Genomic DNA, 22,236 nt, shown 5'->3' on the forward strand with positions numbered 1-22,236 from the left:
TCTGATTCCATCCGAAAACTTTGAGCCTCCGACCAGCTCTCTGACACCGAGCACCGAGCACCATCTCTGCCAAGCGCTTCGACCCCGGCCCCAGCAACAGGCAATAGGCAAAGCCGAGGATTTGGGGCCTTCTCCTCCAGAGATTCTCGATCGCACAGTAGTAGCGGCAGCGAAGCAGGCATTTCAGAAGTTTCTTCAGGTGTTCCTCCGTGCTTCTCCATCAAATTAGGATTGTGCACGGCATCCTAGTTCACAAATACGTTATCAATTCAGAGCGACCGCGCGTGCTGCATTGTACCATCTTCTCCTCCCCTCGCATCTTGTCCCCAATCTTGTCTCGTTAATTGTGACTGGCATGGGTTCCCCACAGGCTATGATTATTTAAAGGGGACTCCTGTTTCACACTGGGTCAGAGTCCTTGTGGAGAAGAATTTGTCTCACATTGTTGCTTGTTTGTACCTCTAATGCTCTGTTAGTATTCCTATGTTTAACCTCTTCTTTCCGTCTCTTCATGGAGTGTCTGCCACTTCTCCATACCTGGGTCCAGTCCTACGAGGTCGCGCTTTAACAACAGGAGTGGAACCCAGTGTGGTCTTCTACTGCGGTAGCCCATCCACTTCAAGGTGATGTGCATTCAGAAATGCTCTTCTGCACACCACTGTTGTAACGTGTGGTTATTTGAGTTACTCTCTCCTTGAACCATTTTGGCTGTTTTCCTCTGACCTCTCTGATTAAGAACTGCCGCTCACTGGATATCTTTTGTCTGTTTCTTGCACCGTAAACTACAGAGACTGTTGTGTGTGATAATCCCAGGAGATCAGTGCTTTCTGAGATACTCAAACCACCCCATCTGGCACCAACAATCATTCCATGGTCAACATCACTTAGATCACATTTCTTCCCCATTCTGATGTTTGGTCTGAACAACAACCGAACCTCTTGACCATGTCTGCATGCTTTTATGTAAAGAGTAGCTGCCACATGATTGACTGATTAGATATTTGCACTAATGAACAGGAGTACCTAATGAAGTGAGCACTGAATATATTTGGCTGCACACTGCTTGCTGGTTTAGTCATAGCTCCACTTAAAAAATAAAGGGTCAACTGCTATGTTGTTAAAAGGAGAAAGAGTATGAGGTTCCCTGAAAGAACTGAATCAGCCTGAATTCTCACCTTCAGAATTGGAGCCAGGAAGACAGAGACGCCCGTGAGAATGAACACAACAAGACCAGTCAGCCTTTGCTCCCTGCAAAAGGAAAATGAACAGGTGAGGAGCAGGAAAATACGTGAAAGATCTCCAATAAAGCTACTTGAGAGTCACAGAGTGATTCCGCATGGGAATAAGCCTTGCAGCCCAGTCAGTCTGTGACCACCTACTTACACTAATCTGTAATATCCACTGCTTTGGTCCAAACACAATGCAAGACACCAAATTCCCAGGCATGAGGCAAGAATAGTGGGGGGACCTTTTAGAAAGGAGATGAGGAGGAATTTATTTGGCTGGAGAGTTGTTTAGCTATGGAATTCATTGCCACTGGCGGCTGTGGAGGCCAAGTCATTGGGTATATTTAAGGCAGAGGTTGACAGATTCTTGATTCATTAGGGCATAAAGGGATATTGGGAGAAGACTGGAGAATGGGGCTGAGAGGGAAAATGGATCAGCCATGATGAAACAGCAGAGCAGACTCGATGGGTCAACTGGCCCAATTCTGCTCCTATATCTTATGGTCTTATGGTGATTTCCCATAATGTCAAGGCAATGTCTGAGTAAGTATGACAACTACATCACCAATAAACTGAAGCGGAACCCCCCACCAACTGGTTATGATTAGAGTTCTCACAAAGTAAGATGGCTGTAGTTCTTGAAAGACACTTATCCCAGCCATCCTGGGCCATGGTTGCAGCATCTTCAGCTCTCTCATCATGAGGTCAGAGAGTGTATGTTTGCTGGTGGTTGTATAATATTTCATTCTGTTTGCAGCTTCTCAGATAAAGAAGTTCTCTGCGCCTGCATGCAGCCCAGACAAGGGCTGATAGACGACAAGGAACATATTTGCCAGGCAACCACCATGCAAAGTTCAAAGTAAAATTTATTATCAGAGTACATACATGTCTAGACATACAACCCTGAGACTCTTTTCCGGCAAGCGTACTTACCAAATCGATAGAACAGTAGCTGTAAACAGGATCAATGAACAAAATATGCACATGCAAATATAAATAAATAGCAATAAATAACAAGGGTATGAAATAACGAGTCCTTAAAGTGAGATCATTGGTTGTGGGAACAGAAATAGAATGAGTATAGTTATCCCGTTTTGTTCAGTAGCCTGATGGTTGAGGGATAGTACTGTTCTTGAACATGGTGGTGAGAGTCCTGAGGAACTTGTACCTTCCATCTAATGGCAGCAGCGAGGAAAGAGCACGGTCTGCGTGGGGAGAATCGTCGATGATGGAGGCTGCTTTTCTACGGCAACGTTTCATGTCGATGTGCTCAATGGTTGGGAGGGCTTTCCCTGTGATGTACTGGGCCAAATCCACTACCTTTTTGCAGGACGTTTTCCGCTCAAAGGTATTGGTGTTCTCACACCAGGCTGTAATGCAGCCAGTCAGTACACTTTCCACCACACATCTATAGAAATTTGCCAAGGTTTTTGATGACATGTCCCCACAGAATCAGAATCAGGTTTAATGTTGCCGGCATAGGCCGTGAAATTAGTCGTTTTGCAGCAGCTGTACATTGAAATATACTGTATGTATACCTGTGCACTTGGCAATAGACATGAACTTTGACTTTATAAAATTTGTTTATTTTTTATTTTTATTAAAAAAATTGTGTATAATTTAACTTCTGAATGCTGCTTATCTAATTCTCTGCGTGTGTGAAGCTGCTGTGATTAGGTTTTGCGTCGTGTCTGTGCGTACATGAGGATAAACGTGGTCTTGGACTTTGCATGCACCTACCTGACCCCAAGAAACTGTGGCTGCTCTCCAGGTGCGCTCGTTTCAGTTTCCATCTTTAAGCCGTCAATGTGTGCGATGGAAATGACGGTGGCTGCTACATACCACGGGAGGCCCATGAAGGAGCAGACCGCTATCAGGAGACCAACCCAGAATAGATCCAGATGGTAACCGGCTCCTTTCTGCAGTAGAAGTGAAGGATCGTTGTTAATCCAAATGCCACATTGTGTTCTGTACTTCCTTCATACAATAAAATTAAGGGCCGAGGCCGAAGTTGATAGGTTTTTGATTAGTAAGGATGTCAAAGTTTACGGTAGAATGGAATCGAGAGGGATTATAAATCAGCCATGATGGAATGGTAGAGTAGACTCAATGGGCCAAATGGCCTATTTCTGCTCTTGTATCTTATGGTCTAACCCAATCGTCTGTGTCGTACTTGGCTCTCTAGATAAGGTCAACAGAGCATGGGCTGCTCACACCAGATGGGCCTCCAGCCCAATGCTTGTGTGGAATTCATTGTCACAAACAGCTGCGGAGGCCAAGCCACTGGGTATATTTAAAGCGGAGGTAGATGGGTTCCTGATTAGTAAGGGCATAAAAGGTTATGGGGAGCGGGCAGGAGATTGAGGTCGAAAGGGAAATGGATCAGCCATCATGGGATGTCAGAACAGACTCGATGGACTGAGTGGTCTACTTCTGCTCCTATGTCTATGGCTTTCCTTGAGCTAAAGAAATAGCCAATTCACCACTATGTGGAAAAAACCCTGAAATTTCTCTCATAACTTTCTCTCACAAGCCTCTCTGCCATTGAGCACATCTTCAAGTGACGGTGCCTCAACAAAATGACACAGTTACTGAGGACCTGTGCCACCTGGGACGTGACCACTACCATTGGAGAGGAGGTTCAGGAGCCTGAAGGCCCACACTCAGTGATTCCGGAACAGCTTCCTTCCTTCTACCATGAGATCTCTGGACAGTCCACGAACTCCTGAACACTACCTTAAAGTGGCAGCAAAGGGTTTGAAAATGTTGAAAAGAGACCAGACAGGGGAATGTTGGTTGGCTCAAAACCCAAGGTCGTGGACCAGTGGCATGGGGGAGTGAGGGAGGAGTGAATCATAGGGTGGAAGGCAGGGAAATGGCAGAAATGTTTGACAGCTCTGTGGCATTGACATCCATCAAGGTTCAAAGTTCAGACTAAGTTTATTATGAAAGTAGGTACGCACTCAGTGGCCACTTTATTAGGTACCTCCTGTACCTAATAATGTGACCAATGAGAGGATGTTTGTGGTCTTCTGCTGCTGTAGCCCATCCACTTAAAAGTTTGAGGTGTTGTACATTCAGAGGTGCTCTTTGGCACACCACTGTTGTTTGAGTTATTGTCAGCTTGAACCAGTCTCACCATTCTCCTCTGACCTTCCTCATTAACAAGGCACCCACTGAACTACTGCTGAATCAATGTTTTTTTGTTTCTCACACTATTCTCTGTAAACTCTAAAGACTGTTTGTGTATGAAAATCCCAGGAGTTTCTGAGATACTCAAACCACGCTGTCTGGCACTAACAATCATTCCATGGTCAAAGTCATTTAGATCACATTTTTTCCCCATTCTGATGTCTGATCTGAACAACAACTGAACCTCTTGACCATGTCAGCATGCTTTTATGCATTGAGTTGCTGCCACGTGATTGGCTGATTTGATATTTGCATCAACGAGCAGGTGTACAGGTGTACCTAATGAAGAGGCCACTGAATGGATGTCACCAGATACTATCTTGAGATTCACTGGATCCCATGACGTATACAGCATCAGCCAATCAGATTTAATCATCAGGAAAAATGGATATCAAAATTTCCAAAATAATCAAAGGTAAATTACTAAGAAGCAAAAGCACCAAATTTATTAAATATTAGTTAGGAGCAGCAAGTCAAACTGTCAACAATTAGTGGATCAGGAATAAGAAACAGGTGTAGGTTCTAGTCTAGGATTCTTCATCAGAATGGAAAGTGATTAGGAAAAGTATTAATCAGAATGTATCTCCATTAATTTTCAGTGGGAAACCTTAAATTCTTTTAGGAATTTTATTGAGGGAATAGTCATCCTCCTTACCAACCGTTGCTATGGAAACAAGACGCAGAAGAATGCTGTGGCCTGTTACCTACCCTCAGTTTATGCTCCTTCCTGTTCACAATCACTCCTGTGATCTGTTGGTCCATGAAGATCAGGATGGTGACAAGGAGGGCCGGAAGAGCACTGGCCAGGTAGATCCACCATGGATTTTTCCCGAAGGGGATAACAAACCACCCCCGGTCTGCTCGTGTTGGCTGAAGGGGAGGGGTGAATGAGGGAATTATTCCGTTAGTTTGCACACTTCTTGAACCTCACTGCCACTGGTACAGTTTATTAGTTTATTTAGAGATACATTGAGGAACAGGCCCTTCCAGTTCAACAAGACACATCACTCAACAACCCACCTATTCTAGCCTAATCACAGGACAATTTGCAATGCCCAGTTATGCTACTAACCGGTATGTCTTTGGACTTTTGGAGGAAACCAGAGCACTATGAAACCCACAAGGTCATGGGGAGAATGTACAAACTCCTTACAGATGGCGCCGGAACTGAACTCTGAACTTTGGAATGCCCTGACCTGTAGTAGCGTTGCTCTAACTGCTATGCTACCGTGCCATGTTCTACTTCATGCGCTTGGTAGGATAAACCTGCTGAATGACTGAAGGTGCTGGAATATCTTTAAGTGCCATCTTTTCTCCACAAGGAAATAAGAGCATATGCAGGCTGCTCAGCCTCTCAAGCCTACCCTATCATCCAATGTCCCAGGCCTCAACTCTTCCTCTGTGCCAGTTCCTCATTGTCCTTAATTCCCTGACCTTTCCAAAACAATCCATCTCAGTTTTAAATACTCCTGAAGGTCCCACCTGCACAATCCTCTGGGCTAGGTATTTCTCAAAATTCAAAGTTTAAAATAAATTTATTGTCAAAGAATTATGTACATGTCACCAAATACAACTGCCTGAAAATCGGAAGCAGCAGGCCATCCTTGACGAGTGGAGGTGTTTCTCCTAGCAAGTAACAAACATGTCTTTGAGCAGATCCACTCTGTGCTTTTTCTGGGTTCTTTACTATAAGACCTAACGAAAGGTACACACCTCCATAGGTGCTGCCTGACCTGCTGTGTTGGTCTCAGTATTGCTCTGGATTTCCAGTATCTACAGAATCTCTTATGGTTATGCAGAATAAAGTGTAAAGTGTTGCAGCTACAGAGAAAGCACAGTGCACCTAGACAGAAAGCTTCAAGATCATAATGAGGAAGAGAGTGAGGTCAAAAATCTATCCTATCATGCTACTGTAGGGAGCCATTCAGTACAATAGCAGGGTAGAAGCTGTGCTAGAGCCTGGTGGTACTCGCTCTAAAGACTCAGCAACTCTCACTGACCCCACCACCAACAACTAAATTTGAAGCTCCAAAGACCTGCCTGGGATAATGGAGAGTCAGAAATGGAATTGGATGGTGCCTGGAAAAAAATTGTTGGAGTACAGATTCACCTGTGCTCTTGGCTTCTGTGGTTACCAATTGAACGCTGACTGCAGGCCCTTTTCTTTAATGGTTGAACGCCTTCGCTTTAATTTTTTAATTTAATTTTTTAATGTCTCAGGTCACATGATGACAAATTTGAGTTACATCATTTCTTATTTTGACTAATGTTGCCAGCATTCACATCAGCATTGAATCCCCTTTATGTTTTCTCAGTTCAAAAATAAAATCCTCACTTCTGAGTGCAAAAAAAGTCACATAAAGGATAAAATGGTTTACTCTCCTAAAAATGTACTGTGCTGAAAGAGTCTCCAGACAAAACTTTTAAAAAAATTATTTGATATACAGCCCTTCGAGCCGTGCTGCCCAGCAATCCCCCGATTTAATCTGAGCCTAATCACAGGGCAATTTTCAATGACCAATTAACCTAGCAGTCGGCAGTTCTTTGGACTGTGGGAAGAAACCGATGCAGTCACGGGGAGAAGGTACAAACTCCTTACAGGCAGCAGTGGGAATTGAGCCGCAACTGATCGATTGCTAAAAGGTGGCAACTGTGCATGTGCTCAGTTGCCCAGCGTGCACCATTACTAACGTAACTCAGTAAAAAGTTATGAATCACTCTACTCTGTTGTTGTTCTTGTTCTGCAAACATGTAACATTAAGGCTTCAACTTTTGTAAGATCCATAAGTCAGTACAACACTCAGCCCATTCCTTACTATATCACTCGTAAATGGCAAAATAAAAAAAACCTTTGGAATTTACCTTCAGCTCTGTGGGCACTTGGAGTTTTGGTGTGTTCAGCCCAAAAAGCATATCAATCCCAACAAAAATCAGAATAGATGTGAAGATAGAAAAGTCGCTGATAAGCTTCCGCAGCTTAGATAGACCCAAGAGATGGAAAAAAGACATCCAGACAAAGAAGGGAGGAAGGGTGAATGAGAGAAAAAGAGAAGGACAGCATTAGAATAAACATTTTCAGTGTCGGTTCATGGGAAAATGATAACCATTCGTATCAATTTTTTCCAGCTGGAGATTTATCTGGTATATTTGAAGCCTAGAACAGTAAAATGACCCTTGTGCTAAACTTTGGGGAGACATCATTAAAACTGGGGTGATTTATCGAGTCCAGAGTGTGCTTCTGGTTGTGTAAACACATGCTAGATGCAGGAAGATTGTTCCCGATGTTGGGGAGGTCTAGAATGAGGGGTCACAGTTTGAGGATAGAGGGGAAGCCTTTTAGGACCGAGGTTAGGAAAAACTTCTTCACACAGAGAGTGGTGAATCTGTGGAATTCTCTGCCACAGCAAACTGTTGAGGCCAGTTCATTAGCTATGTTTAAAAGGAAGTTAGATATGGCCCTTGTGGCTACAGGGGTCAGGGGGTATGGAGGGAAGGCTGGGTTCTGAGTTGGATGATCAGCCATGATCATAATAAATGGCGGTGCAGGCTCGAAGGGCCGAATGGCCTACTCCTGCACCTATTTTCTATGTTTCTATGTTTCTATGTTTCTATGTCAGTGAATGAGAAAGTTGGACAGTGGTGGTTTGTTAACTAACCATTGGTCTCATAAGACGCATCTCCCAATCTCACCTCTCTGAAGGAAGCTGAGGGACAGAGCTGCTGGCTATGGTTGCAAACATGGATTTCAGTGGAAGACATGGATCACAATTAACACAACATAACATGCAGTTGGAAATAATTGAGAAAATGGGTAGCTCAGGTGGTTGAGGGTTGGGTTGAGTTGTTCTCCAATCTCGGCAATTTACTTGCAAACATTTCATCACCATGTAAGGAGACATTATCAGTGCTCTGTTAATTTGTAGTGTGTCATGCCTTTATATACTTATCAGTCAGCTGATTGACCATCATTTTGGAAACTCAATTGTAATGTAGGTAGGGGATCTCGTCGCTGAATGTTTGTGTGGCGAACTCTGTGTGTTGTGGCCTGTAATTTAGCCCGCATTGACTTCTAACAAGTCTACAAGTCTGCTTATAGAATTGTTCACAGAAGACCTTGCTCCTAGGAATTCTCTTGCACGCCACGTGTTCGCTTGTGCCATGACTTTCATGATTGAACATCCGTAATGACGGCAATCAGCTGATTGATGAGTACTGTAAGTAAAGGTCAATCATTTGGAAGACACACCACAATTAACAGCACACTGATGATGTCTCCTTATACGGTGATGAATTGTCTACAGATGAATCACCAAGATCAGAGGACAACTCAACCCAATTATAAAATATAGTCTCTGTCAGTTTAATATTAAATTGTCTTGAATTGGATTGTGATGCACTTTTGTATTCTATCTGCACAGATCTCCCAGACTGTACTCTGATATCTATCAAATTCTAGACTCACTGGTTTAAAGGCTTTATGTTTGGAAGAGTTAAGTCAATTAGTGCCAGGCTAGAGATAACCATATTGACGTTTCACACCACCTCCGCTCTAATGCAAGCCAGGATTTGCATGGTAGAAGATAAAGATGGTCCAGAAAGACCTAAAGCATTGAAGGTGTCACAGTGAGTGTTGAGAATAGCCGGTTATTCTGAGTCAAGCTTGGAGAAACAAGAGAGGTTATTTATTCAGTGTCACACCATGCAGTTCAGGCCTGTTTGGGAAGGTAACTTCTGAAGGATGCATACCAGAGGGACGAAAGGCACAACTGGGAAACAGACACATTCCATTCAAACCTTGATTTTGTTGGGCACATGCAGTTTGGGAGTTTCCAGTCCGACCACAGCATCGACTCCACAGAAAACAAGAATGGAGATGACCGTGGAAAAGTCAGTGATCAGGCTTCGGATCTAGTGGAAAACAAAGGGGTGAGTAGAAATGGGGAAGGAAAGAAGAAAGGATGGGTACAAACACAAGCAGGGACTGGGGCCAGGTGTAGGGAAGGTGTTAAGGGAAATAGGGCAGCAGACCTTGCAAAGTTAATCCAGCCAGAAGCAGAGAGTCTACACAGACAAACTCAACAAGGATATCAAGAACTTTAGAAATTTTTGTTCCCATTAGAAAAATAATTTTATTTTTTCATTTTGCCTGGCCAATGCGTCATAGAGTAACACAGCACAGAAACAGGCCCTTCAGCCCATCTTATCGATGCCTGTCAAGATGCCTTTATAAGCTAGTCCCATTAGTCAAAGAATGCACTAACACAAGGGTTCCCAAATTCTTTATGCCATGGACCCCTACCATTAACCAAGGCAACATTGGACCCCAGGTTGGGAACCCTTGCTTTAACATCTATAGTAAAACTCCAATAATTTGGCATCTGATTGTTCAGAAATCCTGAACTTTGACATCTGGCTCACTCATTAGTCTGGAATGTCAGCTGGCAATGCAAAGTGCAAGTGGGAAATACAGCGTCCAGGGCGTGGGTTGGAGCAAGGGGATGGTGTCTGGAAATCCAGGGGTCAAGAACATGGGTAGCTTTATAGTCAGAGCCAGGCATGCTTGTATATTTCCTGTTATGCTTGACTTCATCAGATTCATTGGAAAATTTATTATGCTGTTGTATAACATAGAAGTGTGAATCTTGTTTGAGTATTAGTAGGAATGACAACCAACTGTCTGGAAAATTTGTTAATTCAACACCATTAAAATCTCAGCTGGAAACCTTGAGGAACTCACAAAGTATTGAAGGAAATCAGTAGGTCATGCAGTAAAGTTCAAAGTACATTTATTAGCAATGTATGTATACTATACACAACCTTGAAATTTGTCTCCTTACAGCTAGCCACACAAAAAAAAGAAACCCACCTGGAGTCCTGTGTTCAGTTCTGGTCACCTCACTACAAGAAGGATGTGGATACTATAGGGAGAGTGCAGAGGAGATTTACAAGGATATTGCCTGGATTGGAGAGCATGCCTTATGAGAATAGGTTGTTGAGTGAACTCGGCCTTTTCTCTTTAGAGTGACGGAGGATGAGAGGTGACTTGATAGAGGTGTATAAGATGATGAGAGGCATTGATCGTGTGGATAGCCTGAGGCTTTTTCCCATGACCGAAATGCCTAACATGAGGTTTTAAGGTGCCTGGAAGTAGGTACAGAGGAGATGTCAGAGGTAAATTTTTCACACAGAGAGTGGTGGGTGCGTGGAATGCACTGCCGGCAACAATGGTGGAGGCAGATACAATAGAGTCATTTAAGAGACTTTTATATAGGTACAAGGAGCTTAGAAAAATAGAGGGCCATGCGGTTGGGTAATTCTAGACAGTTTCTAGAGTAGGTTACATGGTTGGCACAACATTGTGGGGCGAAGGGCCTTTAATGTGCTGTAGATTTCTATGTTCTATGCTCAATAGAACCCATTAAAAAAGAAAACTGTCAGACACCCAATGTGCAGAGGAAAAAAAACTAAAAAAGAAAAACAAAAAAATTCCTCCCCATAGATGCTGCCTGACCTACCAGGTCCCTCCAGCACTTTTTGTGTGTTCCACCACAACCTCAAGTGTGCCAGATTATTAGAGTATTTTTGTATCTCTTTTGCTTCAGTCCATTGTCAAAATAACATTAACTGTGTTTCCATTTCTGTTCTGATCATACTGGGGTTGGGGGGTGTGGGGGGAAGAGGAGATTACCGAATTTGGAATTTGTGCTCTGCTTGCTTAATTTTAAAGCCACACATAAAAAAAAAAGGCTGAAAGGCCCGCTCCTGGGCTTACTCTTGTACGTTTTCAGGTTGTTATAGCTGGGGATGGTAGTGAGGATAAGCTCCCACTGCCTATAAAATGCTCTGAAAGGCATGTGCCTCAAGTAACCTCTGACAACCAAGTCCAAATCCCGGCCTTCACATGCGGCTTAGCTGCTATGCCCAGCAGAGCTGTTTCTACTGACAGGAGAAGGGGCAAGGGTGGGTTGTTGGCATGTTAAAAGCTGGCACTTCGGGCAGATGGGGCTTGTCAGCTATACCCTCTCATGGGGAAGGCTTCAGGGGTAAACTGCAAGGGAAGACTCTGGAGCGGGAGTCCCTAAGGCAGTCCTATGTTGAGTACAATGCCGACTGGCAACCCTGCTGTTCCTTTGGGTTCTTCAGATGCGAGGATGTGTGGAGCTACATGGGCACCACCTTGCTCCCCATATTGTACTGCCCAGGCTTGCATATCGAGACAGCTAAGACACCACCATGGTCGACCCTGACCTATGGAGGCCTCACTCTGTCTTCTGCGTTTCAAGATGGTGGCTCATCACCACCTTCTCAAGGGCTGTTGGGGACATGTTTAGTCATATCTTGTAAACAACAGTTTGCTCTGTTTAAAGCCTGTTAACAACAGTTCCTACATTTCTAGTGGGCAGTTGCCCATGAGGCACCCAGCAAACCAGAGGAGAAGCCCAGCACCAAGAAAAGGCCTGAAGCCCCAGATCCAATGGGAGCACTTACCTTGGTTGGAAAATAGCGACTAAACTTGAACTTTTTGAGGGTCACAGTCAGAGAGTAGGTGCCGAAGAAGAGGATGAAAGACATTAGGGCCAGGTCTGGGACATACTTGCAGGATTTTCCAACCAAACTCCCACCATACTTGAGGCACTCTTTCTTGCTGAGTTGACTCCAATCCAGGGCTGTGGTATTGACAACATTGTACTGGGGACGGAAAGAAGAGAATCAGTGTAAACCCTCGGATGGTCAAACATTATGTGGAGAGTATCCCCAGCCTGGCATGGAAACACCAATGCCCAGGAATGGAGAAGTCTACAGAAGGTGGTGGATACAGCCTAGTCCATCACAGGCAAAGTTCTCCCTCTCACTGAGCACATTTACAAGGAGTGTTGTTACAAGGAAGCAACATCCATCATCAAGGACCTCCCAGTCCAGGTGAAGGGACCTGACCTGAAATGTCGACTGTCCATTTCCCTCCAGAGATGCCGCCTGACCGACCAAGTTCCTCCGGAGTTTTGTGCATTGTTCCAGACTCCAGCATCTGCCGTCTCTCATGACATGGTCGTGGAGTGATTAGTACAACACTTTATAGTATAGGCGATTGGAGTTCAGTTCCTGCCACTGCCTGTAAGGAGTTTGTACGTTCGCCCTGTGATTGCAGGGCTTTCCTCTGGGTGCTCCGGTTTCCTCCCACAGTCCAAAGATGTACCGGTTGGTAGGTTAATTGGTCATTGTAAACTGTCAAGGGTTAAATCAGGGGTTGTTGGGCTGCGTTGCTCAAAAGGGTCAGAAAGGCCTACTCTGTGCTGTATTTTAATAAGAATAACATCTCCCTTTTGTAGCTATACCAGAGTGATTGCCATAGACAGTTAATGCACAAATTCCTCTTCGGGTGTGTAAAGAAAACACACTCGGTGTCCTCACATAGTCACAGAGAAAAGGTGCAGATTCATCCCAGGCAATACCACAGGTCAGGGTCAAACCTGGACTGGTGAAGTTGCTATCCTACTGTGTAATCGAGCAGCCCCATTACAGAGATGCCCTTTCCTCAGGCCTGTTTCCATAAAGCTTCGAGAATGTCTGAGGCCACACCAAGAGAACGGTGGACAGCTTAGTCTCCCTATCCAAGTAAAGGCCATGCAACAGGAGTTGCCTGAATTAGCAGAGGTCTGATGAAGCGTCTCAGACCTGAAGCATTAACTGTTTGCCGTTTCTCAGGTCCTGTCTGGCCCATGGAGTTTGTCCAGATTTTTTAAAAAATTAAAATTGAGATAAAATGTGGAATAGGCCCTTCTAGCCTCACCACTCAGTAATCCCCCAATTTTAATTCTAGCCACGGGACAATTTACAATGACCAAACAACCTTCCAACCTGTAGGTTTTTGGACTGTGGGTGGAAACTGGAGTACCCGGAGGAAACCCATGCAGTCATGGGGAGAACATAACAACCCCTTTGCAGGCAGCAGTGGGAATTGAACCAGGCTTCATGCTGAGATTTTGTTGGTACTGTTGTGTTTACTTTTAGTGGCCACTTTATTAGATACCTCCTATACCTAACAAAGTGGTCAGTGTGTGCATGTTCATGATTTTCTACTGCTGTAGCCTATCCAGTTCAAGGTTCGACACGTTGTGCCCTCAGAGATGCGCTTCTGCACACCACTGATGTTATGCGTGGTTATTTCAGCTACTGTTGCCCTTCTGTCAGCTTGAAGCAGTCCGGCCTTTCTCCTTTGATGTCTCCCATTAACAAGGCATTTTCACCCACAGAAATGACGCTCACTGGATGTTTTTTGTTTTTCATAACATTCTCTGTAAATTCTAGTGACTGTTGTGCTTGAAAAACCCTGGAGATTAGCAATTTCTAAGATACTTGAACCATCCCATCTAGCACCAATGTGCTCAAAGTTACTTAGATCACATTTCTTCCCCATTCTGAGGTTTGGTCTGAACAACAGCTGAACCTCTTGACCACGTCTGCATGCTTACATACATTGAGTTGCTGCCAACTGATTGGCTGATTAGATAATTGCTTTAACAAGGTGTACAGGAGTTCCTAATAAAGTGACTACTGAATGTATATCTTCTGCAATTCTTACCCAGATGCAAGGACACAGAGTGAGGATGAAATGCATTTTTTAAAAAAGTTCAGCGTGTTCTTGCTCTGTGGAAAGTTGCGACCCAAACTACTTCAAATGGGATTGAAGAGAACAGCTCTTGGCTGGGCTAGAGAATTTATAGACATAAATCTGCCAACTTACCAAAGAAATATTAGTGTTGTTCAAAGCCAGTGAATCTGAAGCATTGAAGAAGGTTGTATTCACTGTGAGGCAACAAAAAAGTGCGATTAGTTTGATGAAAAAACTAGCAGCTTTGCTGATTTAAAGCTTCCCATCCCCCAGTCCTTTTTTGTGAAATTACCTCAGTTTTTCCCATTGACAAACAAATTTATTTCATGCTTGGAATTGGTACAGAACTCTTCTCCACTCATTGTACACTCCTGAAAAAATTATCTTGTCTTTATTGGGGAAGGTTGCTGTAGTTTCTACTTCCCCTGCTCTGTCCCTGACTCAATCAATATTATTTGCTTTCCACCTCGATCTCTGACATCTCCCCTAAACTCTCCTCCATTCACCTTAAAAGTACGTCCTCTGGTATTAGCCATTGCTGCCCTCTTTTGTTTACTTTACACGACTGTTTACTGTGAATCAAAATTCCAACCCAGCCTCGAATGTTTTGGCTGATATAGTTTTATCAATAAAAATCATAAAAACGATTAGAAGAATTAGGCTGCTTGGCCCATCGAGACTGCTCTGCGATTCAATCACACCTGATTTATTTTCTCTCTCTACCTCCTTCTATTCTGCAGATAGTAAGTGCTCTGTATTAAAGTTATTGAATCCCGCCGCTGTCTGTAAGGAGTTTATACGTTCTCCCTGTGACCGCGTCGGTTTCCTCCCACAGTCCAAAGATGTACCGGCTGGTAGGTTAATTGGTTATTGTAAATTGCCCCATGATTAGGCTAGGGTTAAATTGGGGATTGTTGAGCGGCATGTTCGAAAGGTTGGAAGAGCCTATTCCTTATCTCAATAAATATAATGTAATTAATTATTCTTCGGCAAAACTCTTAATCTGATTCCCAGTGTGACAGCAGCATTTCCTTTTCTTTCTTCCCAGTGGAACTGTTTGACCATGTTACAAGTAGCAATGAAGACTGGGTTGGAATTAGGGGTCAACGCTCCAACAATTTTTACTCTTACTTAATTTTGAAAAAAGTTTTGTTTTAAATCACTAAGAAACATAGATGTGTCCTACTTTCCATGCTCTTCCTCTCTATGCCTGAGGTCCAATGTTAAATTGTCCACTTCAGCTCAGTAGTCTTCATCTCTGCCTCTTGACTCAGAATATTGTGGGTTCAAGATCCACTTCTGCACCAAGACTCCGAGACTGATGCCCCCCTCGAGGAGTCAACAGTGAGGGACATTAAACAGAACATCTGCCTACCCTCTCAAGCACAGCAATATGTAGAAGGCCAGTAAGTAGTTTATCTTCCAAGTCATTGCGTATCTCTCTGATGCTGAGATACATCCGAGGATGTGACTGGACACAATCATCAGTGATGTAACCTGGGGTCGTTGGGTGTTTTGGGTCTTTCAGCATCAGGCACTCCCGCCTAGGGAACCCAGCCAGGGTTGATCAGATCCCGGCTTGTGTCCCAGTAGCATTAGTCCACGGGCTGCACTTCTTGATGCATAGCCATCTGGATCCTCGCTCAGCAACCTCGGTGATGGTCATGATGACTTTGCTTTGCAGCCCCCATAATGCCAAGGACAGAGTAGGTTGGGAATGTGATGTTATCATCGCTGTTTCTTTTGTGAGGGAGGGGGTTGGGGATTCGATGTTATTGTCACTGGTTTTTTTTGCGAAGGAGGGGGTTGGGGATTTGATGTTATTGTTGCTGTTTTGTTCTGTGAGGGAGGGGGTTGGGGATTTGGGGCGTTTGATGTTCCAGCTGCTATTTTCCATGTGGGCAATCTGTTAGCTTTTTGTGCAAGGGAGGGGTGGGGGTTTTGGGAATAGAGAGTTTTAGTTATTTTTTGTGCTGGTGGGGGGAGTTGATGTCATTTATTTCAACAACTCCCATGGTTTTTCTATATTTCTTGGCTATCTGAAGAAGACGAATATCAGAGTTGTATTGTACATGAATACCTTGACAATAAAATGAACCTTTGACCCTTTGAAAAATGAAGCTTTTACAGGGTGGTAGTAAATGTTACAAGAGTATCGGAGGTCTGTAAGAGTCAGCTTCCAAGTATACTGCAGTGTAAATCTTACTAATGACTCTATATTCTCTTTGGATTGATAAAAACTTTGGAGTAAAACTGTGCCAAGAATCAATTAATTGTGCAGCCCAGGAATCCAATCTGACTCTGTTAATGTTAGTACCACATCTTAATGACACAGAGCTAGAATGGACTGCCAGAAAATAAAGGTGAACATTCGTAGAGGCTTAAACAATTTATAAACCTCGTATATTTAAAATATTCGAGTGATTTCAGTTAAGAGACATCTAATCAAAAGAGGTGTTCTCCAACACATTCATTTTATCCTCTAGTCAAGAATCAAGGATCAAGTTTATTGGCTATATACATTTACACGTATAGGAATTTGCTGTGCTGTGTTAATGCACCATGAAATGAAAATTAAGGATCTGACGGAATGCAGTGTCGGGAGTGTGCAGTCATGCACTTTGGTAGAAGAAATAAAAGCATAGCATCTCTAAATGGAGAAAAAAATTCAAAAATCTGAGGTGCAGGATTCCCTGAAGGTTAACTTGCAGGTTGAATCAGTGGTGAGGAAGGCAAATGAAATGTTAGCATTCATTTCAAGAGAACCAGAATATCAAAGCCAGGATGTAATATTGAGACTTTATAAAGTAGTGGTGAGACCACACTTGCATCACTGTGAGCAGTTTTGGGCCCCCGATCTAATAAAGGATGTGCTGACATTGAAGAGGGTTCAAAGGAGGTTCACAAAAATAATTCCAGGATTGAAAGGCTTGTTGTACAAGGAGCACTTGATGGCTCTGGGCCTGTACTCACTGGAATTCAGAAGCATGAGAGGGACCTCATTGAAACTTATCGAATATTGAAAGGCCTCAGTAGAGCAGATGTGGAGAGGACGTTTCCTATGATGGGAGAGTCTAAGACCAGAGGACACAGCCTTGGAATAGAGGGACATTCATTTAGAACAGTGATGAGGAAGAATTTCATTAGCCAGAGAGTGGTGATTCTGTGAAATTTGTTATTGGGTGTACTTAAAGCAGAGATTGTTAGATTCTTGACTAGTCAGGGCATGAAGGGATACAGGGAGAAGGCAGGAAATTCGGGCTAAGAAGGAAAATGGACCAGCCATGATGAAATGACAGAGAGGACTCATTGGGTCAAATAGCCTCGTTTTGCTCCTAGATTTTGTGGTCTTATGGAAAAGCAACAATTCCTTTCTGCTTCTGCCCGACGTAAAATCCAGGGTCATATCACTAAGTTCAATTAATCTACCAAAGATGTATGTCTTTGGGAAGTGGTAGGAAATCAGAGCATCCAGATAAGCCCACATGGTCATGGGGAGAACATGTAAACTCCATACAATTAAGTCAAGATTGAACGGGCTGCTGGAGCCGCAAAACAGCAGCTCCTGTAGCTAGACTACAGAGCCACCTGGGGCAATAAGACTTCCAACAAGTCATGTGTGGGTCACAAGTCGAAGGGGTTTCCTCTGCCCACTGGAATGGGTCTCACAAGAAACTCCATTCCCCACACTCATCTGAAGCAGTAGCTTCTACATATACAAACATCTAACCGGGCTGGGACTTTTTAGCTGCAAGTCTAGACAAACATAATGCGATGTAGGGAGACAGCAGAGGTTCTTTATTGAATACTTACTCAGGATTGAAAGCAGCCAAACAGTGTTTGCAGCAAATATGAAAGAGGTAAATAATGCATTACAATAGTCAAATTATCAGAACTTGTCAAAATCACGTCCATTCAAAGAAAGCACACATTGAGATTAATATTCCCTGTGGCCACCAAGGACAATTGTTCCATTTTATTGAATCATAGAGATGCGTAGCACAGAAACAGCCTACCTGAATTTTGACGGCCACATCCATGCTAAACTTATTTGCCCATATTAGGTCCATGCCTCTCCTATCCAAGAATTTTCCAAATGCCCTTTAAGTGTTATAATTGCACCTGCTTTTGCCACCTCCTCTGGTAGCTCAATGCAGATACTCATTGACCTCTATATGGAAAAACTTGCCCCTCAGATCTCATTTAAATTACTCCCTTCTCACATTGTGCTCTCTGATTCTAGACTCTGCTACCCTAGGAAAAAGAACCTATCTATACCGCTCGTCAACATACCCTCCAATTTTTTTTTTACAGCTGTGCAGAGCACTGCTCTGAGCAGGCAACTTTTACATGGCCTGAAAACTGCGCGAAACTTTAAATGTTTGTTTTTGCAATATGTATACTATAGATATTTAGAACGAGAATTGAAAGTCACATACTTTCGATTTTATTAATTGAAGGGTATAATGAAATACTGTACAACAAAGAAAATCTATCACATTTCATAAACGTTTTCTTGTCTGTCATAAATCCAGATACGCGGCAACAAAGGCAATGTGTGCAGGAGCATTGCAGTTACTGTGTGGCCGCGCATCCTAGAGGGAACAGTGTCCCTCATGTTTTATAAATCTCTCTAAGTTATATGTTAATGAAACTAAATTCAGCCTATGTAATCTCTCCTTAGAATTACAGCTCAGCATTCCAGGCAACATCCCGGAGAATCTCTTCTGCACTCTCTCTAATGTTACCACATCCTTTAGTGCAGAGAATAGAAATGTTCACAGCACTCTAATTACAGTCCAACCAATGATTTGTACAACTCTTGGATTCAATGTCTCACCTCATGAAGGCAAGCATGCCAATGTCTTTTACACTGTCCTTGACACTTTCAGGGAGCTATGCACTTTGCAATCCAAGGTATCTCTGTATATCAGCACTCGAAGTTCAAAGTAAACTTTATTATCATTGTACATATATGTCACCATATACAACCCTGAGATTTATTTTCTTGTGGGCATACTAAATAAATCTAGAGAATAATAGTCATAAAAGAATCAATGAAAGACTGTCCAACTAGGTTGTTCAACCAGAGGCAAGAAGACAATAAACTGTGCAAATACAAAAAGAGGAAATAATAATAATAAATAAATATTGAGAACATGAGATGAAAAGTCCTTGAAAGTGAGTCCTTGCCAATTACTCCAGATTCTATCAGAATTTGGCCTGTCAAAGTGCATTACCTTATGCTTCTCTGAATTAAATTCCATCAGTTACCATCTGCCCAACTTTCCAACTGATCTATGTCCCCCTATATCAGGGATTCCCAACCTTTTTATGCCATGGACTCCTACTATTAACCAAGGGGTCCATGAACCTCCAGGATAGGAACCCCTGCTCTATATCCTTAGATAATTTGTTTGACTCCACCAATTTTTATCTCAGCTGCAAAATTACTAATCAGGTCACCTTCATTCTCACCCAAGTCACTTGGAGATCTTACAAACAAACAAAGATCCCAGCACCAATCGCTGTGGTACACCATTTGTTACAGACTTACAGTCAGAAAAAAAATCTATCCATCACCACCCTCAGCCTCCTATCACCAAGGCAATTGTAGATCCAGTTTGTCAATACACCTCAGATACCTTGTGCCTTAATCTTCTCTACCAGCCTACTCTGTGAGATCTTGTCAAACTCCTCACTATAGTCCAGGTAAACCATATCTGTAGCTTCACCTTCTTATTTATTCCCTTTATAATACAATAAGCAGGTTTAGATCAATAATTCTTGTTCTTAGTATTATTTAATTTTTAGTATTTGTTTTTTTTCTGTATTTGCACGCTAGCCTCCCTTTGCACGATGGTTGTTTGCCAGTTATTCTGAGTAGTTTTAAATTTTATTTTATTGAGATACAGTGTGGAGTTGGCCCTTCTGGCCCTTTGCATCACGCCCCCCACAAACCCCCGATTTTACCCTAGCCGAATCACAGGACAATTTACAATGACCAATTAACCTACTTACCGGTATGTCTTTGGACTCTCTAAGGAAACAGGAGCACCTGGAGGAAACTGACAGGAAGAATTTACAAACTCCTTACAGACAGCGGCGGAAATTGAACCCAGGTTGCTGGTACTGTAAAGTGTTTGTGCACTTTCCTCTGTTCGACTGAGAATTACCTTTTTCCCTTTAACAGCAAGGAAACCTTTTGTTTTTAAATGGAGTTATTACTAAACCAGCAAGAAATAGGCTGACAAATAGAATCACCTGCTTCTACTTCCTCACTGGATTTACTAATGAATTTATTAACCAATGATGAGTTGAACCTTTTGGCTGGGATGACCTTCCTTGTCAATAAATAGATTTGCTTTTGGTTAACCTAATCAGTAAAAGCCGTAACTGCAGCCCGATTACATAAATTCTATTGTATTCCTATGCTCATCTGCAAATGCCTGCAAGATAATGAATCTCGGGGTAGTATATGGTGATGAATCCGTACTTATAAAAGAAAATTACTTTGAATTATTCTAGCTGCTGATTGGAGCACTTTGACTCCAAATCAGTCCTCTGATAGATTTCAGAAGTTAGGGAAAAGTATTCACTTATGAACAGTTGGGGGCGGGGGGTGGAAATGTCAGAAGTTCTACTGAAGTCTGGACCTAATGAAGCTGAAACTGAGGGTGTTGGCAAACTCTGGATTCAGTGGAGGCCTGTGCAGTTACAGAGAACACAGCAGAAATTGGGACGGAGCTACAGCACTGTGCAAGCGTCTTAGTCACATGTAAAAGAATTCTGTAAAGCGAGGATGCTTTCAAAAGTGATGAAATGATGAAATGAAAAGTTTCTAAGTAAAAAAAAAACTATGGAGAGAAGTAAACAGTAAAAAAACTAGATCAAATCAATATTGGATGTGACCTCCCTTTGCCTTTAAAACCGCGTCAGTTCTCTTGGGCACACTGTTGTGCATTTTTATAAGAAAATCAGCTGGTAGGTTGTTCCAAGCATCTTAGAGAACTTGCCACAGTTCTTCTGCAGACTCTGGCTGTCTCACTTGCTTCTGTCTCTCCAGGTAATCCCAGACAGCCCCAATGATGTTGAGATCAGGGCTCTGTGAAAGCCGTACCATCCGAAAACATTAAAAATCCAGGGTGTCTAAGATTTTGCACAGTACTGTAAGTGCAGGGTGCATTCTGAAGATGTGAAAGCACTTGACACCCAACTATAACCATCATTAGGCAGGAACTGGGTAGGTGGATGTTTAACATAATGTCTTATACTTTGTACTGCACAAGACATTGGTATAAACTAGTTGGAAAATATCTGAAAGGAAAATTCTGGTATGGAATTCCACAGGAGGTCAACTAATTTTGGTATTTTGAGTTTTCTGGTCAATGTTTCTCCTTGTCTCCAATGTGGCGATGGCTGACTGTCAGGTCACTCGTCTGAGTGCTACTGGTACCATGTAACACAGTACTACCTGTCGCATGGTCGGGTGGTCGGCGACTAAACCGGCTCCCCCACCAGGCTTGCCTGGGGAGGAGGGTGGCTAGACACCCTGCAGGACGAAAAACAAGACCTGTCAAAGGGCGGATGATCCTTCTCGTAGGGTCAACGGCCATCTAGTAAACACGTGCCGTGAAGCGTGGAAAGGGCATTCCCTGCATCGAAGCTTGGTCTGGCCATTCACTGCAACAGAACTTCCCCCAGCCGTCTTGGACCCCACCATGCCACTGGATCCGGGAGGGGATGTCGAGAGGGTGGGTCTGGACCTGTGCACCCCCCCCCACTCACCTAAAATCCACTCACGCACACGCTGTTCCTTTCTAACTGAAAGGAACCATCATCACCCTACGGGATGGATAGCCAGAGAGAGGCTAACTCACCTATGTCTGGTGCCACGCACTCACACTTGTACATTGTCACATAGTCCGGGTTGTACCAGGTGTTGATGGGGTAGTACTTGAAGGCCCCGATCATCTTCTTAATGGCATCGTAGATGAAAATGAAGCTGATGAGCATGGAGAAGCCCTCCTCCGTAAAACGCGTGATGTACTTAATGATGAAGCTGGCGTCCGTGGCAACGAGGAGGAGGCACTGAAAAGCAGAATGGAGGCCAATCCAGAGCCGAAATTCTAGGTAGTCTATATCGTTACTTCTGCAAGAGAGATAAGCATAAAGTCACAGAGAGATACAGCATGGCTGGCATCCCCA

At 43.3% G+C, this 22,236-nt stretch overlaps 1 protein-coding gene across 6 annotated transcripts in view; it reads right to left on the bottom strand.

Moving 5' to 3' along the window:
- The window catches only part of LOC134351052 (electrogenic sodium bicarbonate cotransporter 4-like), a 134,417-nt gene that overhangs the window by 36,525 nt on the left and 75,656 nt on the right, over nt 1-22,236 (bottom strand). For 4 of the 6 annotated variants that reach the window (XM_063057063.1, XM_063057064.1, XM_063057062.1 and 1 more), the window contains 8 exons: nt 21,909-22,180; nt 14,161-14,222; nt 11,907-12,107; nt 9,213-9,326; nt 7,281-7,394; nt 5,127-5,288; nt 2,967-3,145; nt 1,176-1,248 (listed from right to left, as the gene is read on the bottom strand). In XM_063057063.1, the coding sequence (XP_062913133.1) occupies nt 1,176-1,248; nt 2,967-3,145; nt 5,127-5,288; nt 7,281-7,394; nt 9,213-9,326; nt 11,907-12,107; nt 14,161-14,222; nt 21,909-22,180 (1,177 nt within the window). The remainder of the gene's footprint in view (nt 1-1,175; nt 1,249-2,966; nt 3,146-5,126; nt 5,289-7,280; nt 7,395-9,212; nt 9,327-11,906; nt 12,108-14,160; nt 14,223-21,908; nt 22,181-22,236) is intronic. The other 2 variants (XM_063057067.1, XM_063057066.1) reach the window with 2 other exon arrangements.

This window comes from Mobula hypostoma, chromosome 8 (genome assembly GCF_963921235.1).
Source record: "Mobula hypostoma chromosome 8, sMobHyp1.1, whole genome shotgun sequence".
Lineage (NCBI taxonomy): Eukaryota > Metazoa > Chordata > Chondrichthyes > Myliobatiformes > Myliobatidae > Mobula > Mobula hypostoma.